The sequence below is a fragment of the Scyliorhinus canicula genome, chromosome 1, assembly GCF_902713615.1.
Source record: "Scyliorhinus canicula chromosome 1, sScyCan1.1, whole genome shotgun sequence".
Classification (NCBI taxonomy): Eukaryota; Metazoa; Chordata; class Chondrichthyes; order Carcharhiniformes; family Scyliorhinidae; genus Scyliorhinus; species Scyliorhinus canicula.
In genome coordinates this window covers 77,116,875-77,128,934 of record NC_052146.1, presented here as the reverse complement: position 1 = coordinate 77,128,934, position 12,060 = coordinate 77,116,875, and the positions used below count along the sequence as shown (strand labels likewise).

Here is a 12,060-nt window from a genome sequence, read left to right as displayed (position 1 = left end):
GCCAAATGTTATTGCGGCTAACAAACATGTAAAACAGGCTGCCCTAATTTAAAAGAAGGTCACGCTCCGACCACACTAAGCCTCAACCGCAATTGGTTGTGTACGATAAGTGCCTTGTCTCCTTTGGTTTATTAAAAGAAAACGGTACCAGATTTTATTTGTTAATTGAATTTAAACGCCACCACAGTGGGATTTGGACTTGTGTCTCAGAAAGAGCCTGTGGATTACTATTTCAGCGACAGTGCCACAATGCCATCATCTTGTTTTTTGCTGTTAGAGGCAATCACCAATTTTGCTACTCTTAAATCTATTTTATAAGATCATATTGCAAAATAACAAAATATACTCTAATAATGATATATAATGATCTCTTTACCATATTGTGTAACATTGATACCTATTCCCCTCTATAACATACTCTGTAATAATGAAACGGTGGCACAGTGGTTAGCACTGCTGCCTCTCAACTCCGGTCTTGGGTGACTATGTGGAGTTTGTACATTCTCCCCATGTCTGCGTGCGTTTCCTCCGAGTGCTCCAGTTTCCTCCCACAGTCCAAAGATGTACAGGTTAGTTGGATTGGCCAATGCTAAATTGTCCCTGAATGTCCAAAGATGGTTAGGTTACAGGGTTGCAGGCATAGGGTGGGGGAGTGGTATGTTGTTCTTTGGAGGGTCAGTGCAGACTTGATGGACAGAATGGCCTCATACTGCGCTTTAGGAATTCTATGATATGTATTCAGCTCTTTACCAAACTCTAATAATATTCAGCTCTTCACCAAACTCTGTAATAATGATATATATTCACCTCTTTAACATACAATGTAGGTGTCTTGTGTCCAGACAATCTTAACATCCCATCTGGAACAGCTTCTGGTCTCACTGGAAAGGAATAGTTTAAACAGATGTATCAATAATATAAATCAAGGCAAACACATCAACAAACTCATTAATATCTATTTAATTATATAATTCATTCAAAACTGTTCTTGCAGTGGACCATGTTACCTAACTGAAGCACAAAGTAGAAACACACAAACATCGGGAATACAAAGTTTCTTGCACAATAACTATAGATTGAGAATGGATGCACTGTAGGAAGGGAATAATTGGGAACGGGCCCTGCCGGCAATATTGTTGCGACAAAGAGCCACCCCTGCCTGGGGAACAGGTCTAACCCTTTTTGAGTTAATGACAGGGAGAGCAATGTGCCTCCCGGAGGAGGTGATAACTGGAGGGGCGGAACTGGAGATAAGCAAAGGAACTGTACTCCAATGTGTGCAAGATCTGGTGAACCGCCCGCATGTCCTTAAGGGTCACGTAATTGCACAGCAACAACATAGAGATTGGGCCACACTGACTGGAAAGGATACCCCAAAACTACCAACACCAGCGGATCGGGTCATGGTTAAACTCATGACAGGTAAAAAGGGACCAGGGGTTTGATGGGAGGGACCCTATGCTGTAATCATCGCTGGACAAATATGTGCCTTAATAGATGAGAAACTCAGTCCGCGGTGGCAGCACTGGACGCAGTTGAAATCATATCCTCATGAGTCATCCCATAGTTACAAGGATTGAGAGAACCCTCCGGTGAGTCGGCTAACCCAAGGAGCCGTGGCATTGGCAGCTGCGGCACTTGTAATGGGACTTATCTGGATTTGTAGATGGGCCACCAGAGTGGCTCAGGATATGGGACAAAGGTACGGAGAAGATGTATACGAGGAAGGAGTGGCGATGATGCAAATGATATAATACTAATTGAGCGCCGGAAGGTGTTTGTTTATTCCTATAGGATTTTATTGCTAGCACACCTCAGGATCCCATCTCATCTCTGATTGCAGCCATCAACATGGACCACCTCGCCAGGGACACGGATGGAGCCGGACATTGCTGAAACAAAGTCCAGTGATCGCATGTATACTAATGTCACGCGGGTGCATCGGGATGCTGTTAATGTTATGAGAGATGCAAAGGGGAGGAGTGGTATAGGTTTTTATTATGTTGGGACTCTATTGGCGGGATTCCCCAACCATCCGCCGGGCCAGAGAATCGCTGGGAGGCGGCTGAATCCCACCCCGACGCCGGCTGCCAAATTCTCCGCCGCCGGTTTTTTGGCAGGGGTGGGAATCGCACCGCACCGGTTGGGGGCCATTGGCAGTGACCGCCGTGCGGTGATTCTCCACTCCGCGATGGGCCAAGCGGCCGCCTGTTTTCAGCCAGTCCCGCCGGCGAAAATTACGCAAAGTTCTTAGCAGCGGGACCTGGCTCTGCGGGTGGCCTGCGGAGTCCTCGGGGGCACACGGGGGGGGGGGGGGGGGGGGGGGATTTGGCCGCGGGGGGGTGGTGGGGGGGGCTACGGTGGCCTGGCCCACGATCGGGGCCCACCGATCTGCGGGCGGGCCTGTGCCATGGGGGCACTTTTTCCCTCCGCGCCGGCCGCTGTAAAGCTCCGCCATGGCCGGCGCGGAGTAGATCCCCCATTGGGCGCGTGCTGGGATCACGCTGGATCTTCCTGGCGCTCCCGCACATGAGCCAACAGGCTGCCTGCCGGCAGAGGCCCTTCGGCACCGGTAGGCGCGGCGCCAACCCCACCGGCGCCGGCCTAGCCCCCGAAGGTGCGGAGGATTCCACACCTTCTGGGCAGCCCGACGCCGGAGTGTTTCACGCCACTCCTCAGCGCCGGTACGGCCCACCCCACCGAATACCGGAGTATTCCGGCCCATATGTCCATGCGGGGCAGCTTATACGAATTACCTGCAATTCCAAAATACCTGGGCCCTATATCAGTTGGGAACCCAGGATCATGGGAGTTACAGCTGGACCTTTGCCCCCAGGCAGGATGACATTGTTTTTAAAATGACCGATCGGGGAATGCTACATGCCATCGATGGGCCAAATCACCCGATTGGGAACTAGTAAGTTATGGGGGACCATCTGGTAATTCACTGTATGGATCCCTGCCAGGCACCTAACTGTACTGACAATTATGAGATGATATGTGACAGATTAACAGCTTTGCATTGGGGAAGTGAGGTAGGCAGCCAGTCAGCGCAGGAGTCCGGGAATCGGGTGAGATATTGTCGGAAGCATGGACTCCACGGGGTACGAGTGGGGACCAGGCCGAAGCCTACCACCATCACTATGACATCGGCGAGCTCTGGCTCGATTACAACCACGATTCCAAGGACAACCCCCAACCCGAATGTGATGAGCATATCTGGCCACACTGTGGGACATGGGTTAGTTCTGACCCTCACTGATGAATCAGTAATGATGATGAATCAGTGACAAGTATCAGGATATGGACATGTAAGAGTTATGATTGATGTCGCCAATCTACACTTAGCAGTCTATTACTGTGGTCTAGGATTGTTTGTGGCCTTGTAGAGGGAGATTGTGGACGGGAGCTGATGGAAAATACATAAGCAACAACAGAGAGACATAGTGGAACCGAACGCCCTTGATATTGTGGAGATAAGGGCAAATGAGAGCTGCAATTCATGATATATACCAGGATGCCGAAACGGCTACAGCCCTTAACCAGCAATTCAATCAGCTTGTGTGGAAGGCACGTAAACAGTTGTAGCCATATCAGACAACAATTAATGAGTTACGTTGTATAACAACTATACCAAGCGAGGCATTGTGGGAATTGCCTGGGCATAATGTTGTTCTAACCAATTTATCTGACTGTATTACCATTGGCCGACATGAACATGGACACATCCCTGACTCTACACAGGGATGTGTCCATCGTGGATGAGGATGACCTCGAGCGAACTTACGATGACCAGCGGATTCGGCGACATGTCCAGAAGGGACTTCCACGCATCCCGCACTTGCGGGCCGATTGGGAAGGACTTCGGGAGGAGGCAACGCCAATTGACCACCTCTGGAACAAGGAGCGGGAGCTCATCCAGACTCGCGCTGAGAAGGCCGCGGAACTGTTACAGTCGCAGAACTTCTCTACAATATGGAATTGGGGACTGAATGCCAATATCCATCCATGGATACGTATTATATCGCACATTTTTGTACTTTTGCGGCTGTTTATATTGGTTGTCTTTTTATTACGCACTGTTGCCTCAGACACCACATTAGGAAATGGCAGACAGACTGTGGCCCCCTAGTTAAAGAGGAACTGTTACAGCTCTTACCTGTTGAATATTCCACACATCAGCCGCACTCCAATAAATTCAGTATGTCTCTTTAATGGCCTATTCTTGGACTAGCCAATGGCCAAAAGGGGGGATTGAAGGGGGGATTCAGCGATAATACCTCTTAAAATTGAATCGCTGGCATGCCACTAGAGTAGTTTTACATCAGTTATTTTATTAAGGATTGAGATGAATTATAGGACAGAGTAATCATTATTAACCATTAAACATGTATTTTTAGGACATAGCAGTAGTAAGTAACCAAATGGGATTTAGGATAGTTAACTTGACCAAAAGGACATTACTTCTGACACCTTGGGCGTGAACCACTCCGGCGTCGGCCCGCCCCAAAGGTGCAGAATCCTCCACACCTTCAGGGGCTAGGCCGGCGCCGGAGTGGTTCGCGCCCCGCTGGCCGGCGTGGAAGTCCTTTGGCGCCGTGCCAGACGAGGGCCGAAGGGACTCCGCTGGCCGATGCGGGTCTGTGCATGCAAGGGAGCGTCAGCGGCTGCCGACATCATCACCATGGGGGGGGGGGGGGGGGTTCACCTATGTGTCAGCCATCGCGGAGGCTGACATGGCTGGCCCGTAGGAAAAGAGTGCCCCCATGGCACTGGCCCGCCCGCAGATCGGTGAGCCCCGATTGTGGACCAGGCCACCGTGGGGGCACCCCCTGGGGCCAGATCGCCCTGCATCCCCCCCAGGACCCCGGAACCCGCCCGCGCCGCCAGGTCCCGCCGGTAAGGGACCTAGTCTAATTTACGCCGGCAGGACTGGCAAAGAACGGGCAGTACTCCAGCCCATCGCGGGCCCAGCCCATGCCGCCCCCCCGCCGATTCTCCGACCCAAGGAGAATCCCGCTCCTTGTCTTTGTGAAATAATTCAGTTTGCTGGATCTGTTGTTCTGTTTCTCACAAACAGTCAGTGCAAGCAGCTGTCAGGATGAGGATCAATCATGCGCTGCTTGCGATTCTATTGGGAGAAGTTTAAACACTGCTTGCAATTCTATTGGGTAAATTTAAAAGTAGCAGCTTCAGGGATTGGATTGCGTCCAACTGGGGTGGGTTATTGATTTTTGAACGTTTTATAATCACCATGTTCAGCCTTTGTTCAGCAGAACAGGTCTTGGCCGATATCCATTCTGTTCTCCGTGTACACATAACAAGCTTGATTAAATAAGCCATCTTGTCCAGGTTGTGGTGTTTTGTTCCTTTCTGTACTGAGCTGAGCCACAGGGAATAACTCCACGTGGAAGCTGACTCAATACACAGGTCTTGAGACCGCTCCTACAGGTGTCTGGGTCACTCACTGGAATGCACAGGGGGTGTCTGGGTCACTTACTGGAATGGACAGGAGTGTCTGGGTCATTCACTGGAATGGACAGGGCAGAGGTGTCTGGGTCAGTTACTGAAATGGATAGGGGTGTCTGAGTCACTTACTGAAATGGACAGGAGTGACTGGGTCACTCACTGGAATGGACAGGGGGGTCATTTACTAAATGGGCAAGGAGGTGTCAGGGTCACTTACAAGAATGGAGAGGGTGTTGTCTGGGTCACTTACTGGAATGGGCGGAGAGGTTGTCTGGGTTGTCTGTTGGATGATGCTCCAGTCATGTGACCTAAGGGAGCATCCTCCTGACTCTTCCTGTTGGTGACATGGTGGGAGACTCAAAACCAAACGTGTTTTGGACCAGCATCCTCAGCAAATACTCTGTTGAATTCAGGCATATAAATACCTTTAACAACTTTCCAATGAAAGGAAACAGGAGACACATGGGCAATTCAGGGGATTTACTCACGTTTCGTGATGATCAGGTTGCCCAGCATCTTCTCTGGATAAACCCAACACTCCTGAAAATCTATCACTGTGTTCGCCATTTGTACATTCAGGGGTTTCTCTTCCCGGAGGCTGGTGAGTGCTGATTTAATGGATCCTTGCAGCTCCAAGACCTCCTGCTCTGTAGCATAGCGAAGCAGCTGGGCCACAAGGCTTTTGCTCGCAGACATTCTTTTAAACACATTTTCTGTTCTCATCAAATCTTCCTGCAGCTTCTGGATTCTGGCTGAGTGAAGCTCCTTCAGCTCATTCAGTAGCCTGTCCTCCTCCTCCTTCACCTTTTCAATGGCAGCAGTAACCCTTGCTCTGATCAGTTCTTCCATGTTATACTTGCCACTGTTCAGCTTGTCTATGAGCAACTCCAGGTCCCCCTGCGTTTTGCTGAACTTTCTTTCATTCTCTTCTACTGTACCCAGCATCTCTCGGAACTCATTCTTCTGTGCGGCAATCTGTTTCCTGATGCCACAGCAATTGTGGTCCTTGTGTTCCAGCACCAGACACAGGACACACAACCATACTGAGCAGGTGATGCAGTAGAGACTGAACAGAAAGTAAAATTAAAAGGTCGTTCAGACAATTGCATCCAAACAAAAGATCAATTCATCGTTTGTCTGTTATTACTGTCCTTAGCTGTGGTCCTCTACATCACATACGTTCCCTCAGTGACGAGCTGGTATGCCCTCAGCCAGGCACATTCCCTCAGCTAGGTACACATTGACCTGACTATGTTTTGTTTAATTGATTATGAGTACCAAATTCTTTTATTTTTCCGAATTAAGGGGCAATTTATCGTGGCCAATCAATCCACCTTCCCTGCACATCTTCGGGATGCGGGGGTGAGACCCACGCAGACATGGAGAGAATATGCAAATTCCACACAGACAGTGACCCGGGACTGGGATCGAACCCGGGTCCTCGGCACCGTGAGGCAGCAGTGCTAACCACTGTGTCACCGTGCCGCCACTCATGACCTGACTATGTTTAATGATAATTCTACAAAACGATACAGGTAGTCACTCACAGGAGTTCACATTCCCCAAGTGAGGGTCACACCACCGAACACCCAAACTCTCCGACTGAAGGTCAGTGTGATTCCTCAACACCCAAACTCTCCGAGTGAAGGTCAGTGTGATTCCTGAACACCCAAACTCTCCGAGTGAAGGTCAGTGTGACTCCCTCACACCCAAACTCTCCGAGTTAAGGTCAGTGTGACTCCCTCACACCCAAACTCTCCGAGTGAAGGTCAGTGTGATTCCTCAACACCCAAACTCTCCGAGTGAAGGTCAGTGTGATTCCTCAACACCCAAACTCTCCGAGTGAAGGTCAGTGTGACTCCCTCACACCCAAACTCTCCGAGTGAAGGTCAGTGTGACTCCCTCACACCCAAACTCTCCGAGTGAAGGTCAGTGTGACTCCCTCACACCCAAACTCTCCGAGTGAAGGTCAGTGTGATTCCTCACACCCAAACTCTCCGAGTGAAGGTCAGTGTGACTCCCTCACACCCAAACTCTCCGAGTGAAGGTCAGTGTGATTCCTCAACACTCAAACTCTCCGAGTGAAGGTCAGTGTGATTCCTCAACACCCAAACTCTCCGAGTGAAGGTCAGTGTGATTCCTCAACACCCAAACTCTCCGAGTGAAGTTCAGGGTGATTCCTCAACACCCAAACTCTCCACGTGAGGGTCAGAGTGACTCCCTCACACCCACACTCTCTGACTGAGGGTCAGGGTGACTCCCTAACACCCAAACTCTCCGTGTGAAGGTCAGTGTGATTCCTCAACACCCAAACTCTCCGAGTGAAGGTCAGTGTGACTCCCTAACACCCAAACTCTTCGAGTGAAGGCCAGGGTGACTCCCTCACGCCCAAACTCTCCGAGTGAAGGTCAGTGTGACTCCCTAACACCCAAACTCTCTGAGTGAAGGTCAGGGTGATTCCTCAACACCCAAACTCTCCGAGTGAAGGTCAGTGTGATTCCTCAACAACCAAACTCTCCGAGTGAAGGTCAGTGTGACTCCCTCACACCCAAACTCTCCGAGTGAGGGTCAGTGTGATTCCTCAACAACCAATCTCTCTGAGTGAAGGTCAGGGTGACTCCCTAACACCCAAACTCTCTGAGTGAAGGTCAGTGTGATTCCTCAACACTCAAACTCTCCGAGTGAAGGTCAGTGTGATTCCTCAACACCCAAACTCTCCGAGTGAAGGTCAGTGTGACTCCCTAACACCCAAACTCTCTGTGTGAAGGTCAGTGTGACTCCCTCACACCCAAACTCTCCAAGTGAAGGTCAGGGTGACTGCCTAACACCAAAACTCTTTGAGTGAAGGTCAGGGTGACTTCCTAAAACCCAATCTCTCCGAGTGAAGGTCAGGATGACTCCCTAACACCCAAACTCTCCGAGTGAAGGTCAGTGTGATTCCTCAACACTCAAACTCTCCGAGTGAAGGTCAGTGTGATTCCTCAACACCCAAACTCTCCGAGTGAAGGTCAGTGTGACTCCCTAACACCCAAACTCTCCGAGTGAAGGTCAGTGTGATTCCTCAACACCTAAACTCTCCGAGTGAAGGTCAGTGTGATTCCTCAACACCCAAACTCTCCATGTGAGGGTCAGAGTGACTCCCTCACACCCACACTCTCTGAGTGAGGGTCAGAGTGACTCCCTCAAACCCACACTCTCCGACTGAAGGTCAATGTGATTCCTCAACACCCAAACTCTCTGAGTGAAGGTCAGTGTGATTCCTCAACACCCAAACTCTGAGTGAAGGTCAATGTGATTCCTCAACACCCAAACTCTCCATGTGAGGGTCAGAGTGACTCCCTCACACCCACACTCTCTGAGTGAGGGTCAGAGTGACTCCCTCAAACCCACACTCTCCGACTGAAGGTCAATGTGATTCCTCAACACCCAAACTCTCTGAGTGAAGGTCAGTGTGATTCCTCAACACCCAAACTCTCCGAGTGAAGGTCAGTGTGATTCCTCAACACCCAAACTCTCCGAGTGAAGGTCAGGGTGACTCCCTCACACCCAAACTCTCCGCGTGAAGGTCAGTGTGACTCCCTAACACCCAAACTCTCCAAGTGAAGGTCAGGGTGACTCCCTCATGCCCAAACTCTCCGAGTGAAGGTCAGTGTGATTCCTTAACACCCAAACTCTCCGAGTGAAGGTCAGGGTGACTCCCTCACGCCCAAACTCTCCGAGTGAAGGTCAGTGTGACTTCCTAACATCCAAACTCTCCGAGTGAAGGTCAGTGTGATTCCTCAACACCCAAACTCTCCAAGTGAGGGTCAGTGTGACTTCCTAACACCCAAACTCTCTGAGTGAAGGTCAGTGTGATTCCTCAACACTCAAACTCTCCGAGTGAGGGTCAGAGTGACCCCCTAACACCCAAATTCTCTGAGTGAGGGTCAATGAGACAAAAGTGGGGAGAAGATAATAAAATAATCTTTGAAGGAAACATTGAGGCCATCATTCAAGAAGCAGCATTACCTGAGTTGCTGGTCATCATGAGTACTGCAAAAAAGATGCTTTGGTCTTCTAAGGATCTTCAAGAACTCGTCAGAATCCAATTTCCTCAATGTGCCCAAGGTCTGAACATACTTCTTATGATCCGTCATTAGCACCTGATGTGTATGGAGGCACTTTGTACACAGGAGCTTATCACACTCCAAGCACATGAACTCAGGAGAAGCACTGTCCTCACAGGAGACACAGCGCAGCTCATTGCTTGCCAGGATTTGCTGCTGTTTTTTCACTTTTTTCTGTAAATTTGCCACAAATACGTTGTCCTTAAGGCAAGTGAGATCTCCATTGGTCATCATTCCACAAATGGGACATTTGACACCTCTCCCGTGATATTCTTTCTGGACACAATCTTCACAAAAGGTGTGAAGACATAGGAGCAGTTTGGGTTTTGTGACTGGTTGGTTGCAAATCAAACACTGAAAATACTCCTCCACTTTAACTTCTGATCCAGTTGCCATAATCTGAAACAAAAAGTAATCTCATAAGACAAATCTATGTTTAAAGGTTTGTGGTCTGTGACTGGCTGGTTCACTAATAGCTAGGAAGAGAATAACGTACTCTTGGAAAGAGGACCTGTTTGGGGATTATCAGGACCTCGGAACAAAATTAAAGAACAGGTCCTCAAGGATTCTAATCTCTGGATTACTGCCCAAGCAAATTGGCATAGGAATGGGAAAACTGGGAAATAAACACATGGCTAAAGGAGTGATGCGGGAAAGAGGGGATCCACTTCATGGGGCACTAGCCCCAGTACCCCAGTATAGGGTCGGGAGGAATCTGTACCGTTGGGACGGTCTCCACCTGAACTGATTTGGGACCTATATTCCGGCAGAAAGAATAAGAGAAGCGCTTATTGTCACAAGTAGGCTTCAATTAAATTACTGTGAAAAGCCCCTAGTCGCCACATTCCGGCGCCTGAACAGGGTGGTCACAAGGACTTTAAACCAGCAAATTGGTGGGTGGGAAGAGGGAGGGAAGGGCAAAACTACAAGAAGTATATTTGCTACTGGGAACCAGAGCAGCAGGAAAGCATATGCAGGGCCGGCCCAAGGTACCGGCAACTCGGGCAGTCGCCCGGGGCGCCATGTGCTTGGGGGCGCCAGAGACTCGGGTCCCGCGCATGCGCAGTTGGGCCTGTGCCAACCAGCGCATGCGCGGTGGCCGCCCTCCCCCAGGGCGGCCCCCCCTCCGTCCGCCCCCCTCGGCCCCGCCCCCCCTCGGCCCCGCCCCCCCCCGCCTTGGCCCCCCCCCCCTCGGCCCCGCCTCGGCCCCCCCCCCCCCCCCCCCCCCCCCCCCCCCCCCCCCCCCCCACCTCACCCCCCCCTCCGCCTCGGCCCTGCCCCCCCCGAAGGGCGCTGAAGTTCAGCTTGCCCGGGGCGCCAGCAACCCTAGGGCCGGCGCTGAGCATATGAGGAGAAGGTAGAGGTTAAAGAATGAACAGACAGGGCCAGTCTAATGATTATGGAGGGGTAAGAAAACATAAAAGATTTAAATTTAAGGTGATTGGGGAGTGAAAGTTGGGGATGAGGTAAGTGTTATCAGAGATTGAAGGAGGTCAGAATATGTGAAAAGCGTAATGCACAATAAAATTCTGCAAGAGAAAGACAAATCAGTAAGACACATTTAAAAACCTTGAACCTAAATGCACGCACTATTCAGAATAAGGTCAATGAGCTGATGGAACAAATAGAGACAAATGGGTATGACTTGGTGGGGATCACTGAAACACGGTTGTAGGAGGACCGGGACTGGGAGGTAAATGTTAAGGGTACTCAGTATTCCAAAATGACAGACAGAATGGAACAGAAGGTGAAGTTGCTTTATTGGTTACATCAAGGCTGTATTAAGAAATTATATTGGTACGAAGGGCCAAGGTGTTGAATCAATAGGGATGGAAACATAATACAAGGGAAAAAGCTCCTTGCTAGGAGTAATTTACAGCAATACTTCCAAAGTGGGGTATAGTATAAAGCAAGAAATAATGAGGGCTTGTGAGAAGGGCACAACGGTAATTATGGATGATTATAACATGTATATTGACTCGATTAATCAAATTGGCAAGGGTAGCCTCAACTGAGATTTCATAGAGTGCATGAGGGATTGTTTCTTAGAGCAGTTTGTTATGGAACCAACCAGGGAGCTGGCTATTTTAGATTTTGTATTATCTAACAAAGAAGGGTTGATAAATAGTCTTGACATTAAGGATCCTCTAGGAGGGAGTGATCACAGCATGCTAGAATTTCAAATTCATATTGAGCGAGAGAGGACAGAGCATGGTTTTATTTTTTTTATAAATTTGAAAATGAAATGCAATTTAGCGTACCCAATCCACCTACCCTGCACATCTCTGGGTTGTGAGGGTGAAACCCACGCAAGCACGGGGAGAATGTGTAAACTCCACATGGACAATGACCCAGAGCCAGTATATAAAGAGGAAGTGAATAGCTAAAGTAAATGTTGGCCCTTTAGAGGCCGATACTGGCAAGGTAATAATGGGGAACATGGAGATGGCGGAGGCACTGAACCAATAATTTGTCTCTGTCTTCA

General features: G+C 49.7%; 1 protein-coding gene across 2 annotated transcripts in view; it reads right to left on the bottom strand.

Moving 5' to 3' along the window:
* Positions 1 to 12,060, bottom strand: part of LOC119964244 (tripartite motif-containing protein 55-like) — a 29,946-nt gene that overhangs the window by 15,427 nt on the left and 2,459 nt on the right. For both annotated transcript variants that reach the window (XM_038793532.1, XM_038793527.1), the window contains exons 2-4: positions 9,478 to 9,974; positions 5,958 to 6,535; positions 808 to 881 (exon numbers count right to left, since the gene is read on the bottom strand). In XM_038793532.1, the coding sequence (XP_038649460.1) occupies positions 808 to 881; positions 5,958 to 6,535; positions 9,478 to 9,971 (1,146 nt within the window). In that variant the 5' untranslated portion in view covers positions 9,972 to 9,974. The remainder of the gene's footprint in view (positions 1 to 807; positions 882 to 5,957; positions 6,536 to 9,477; positions 9,975 to 12,060) is intronic.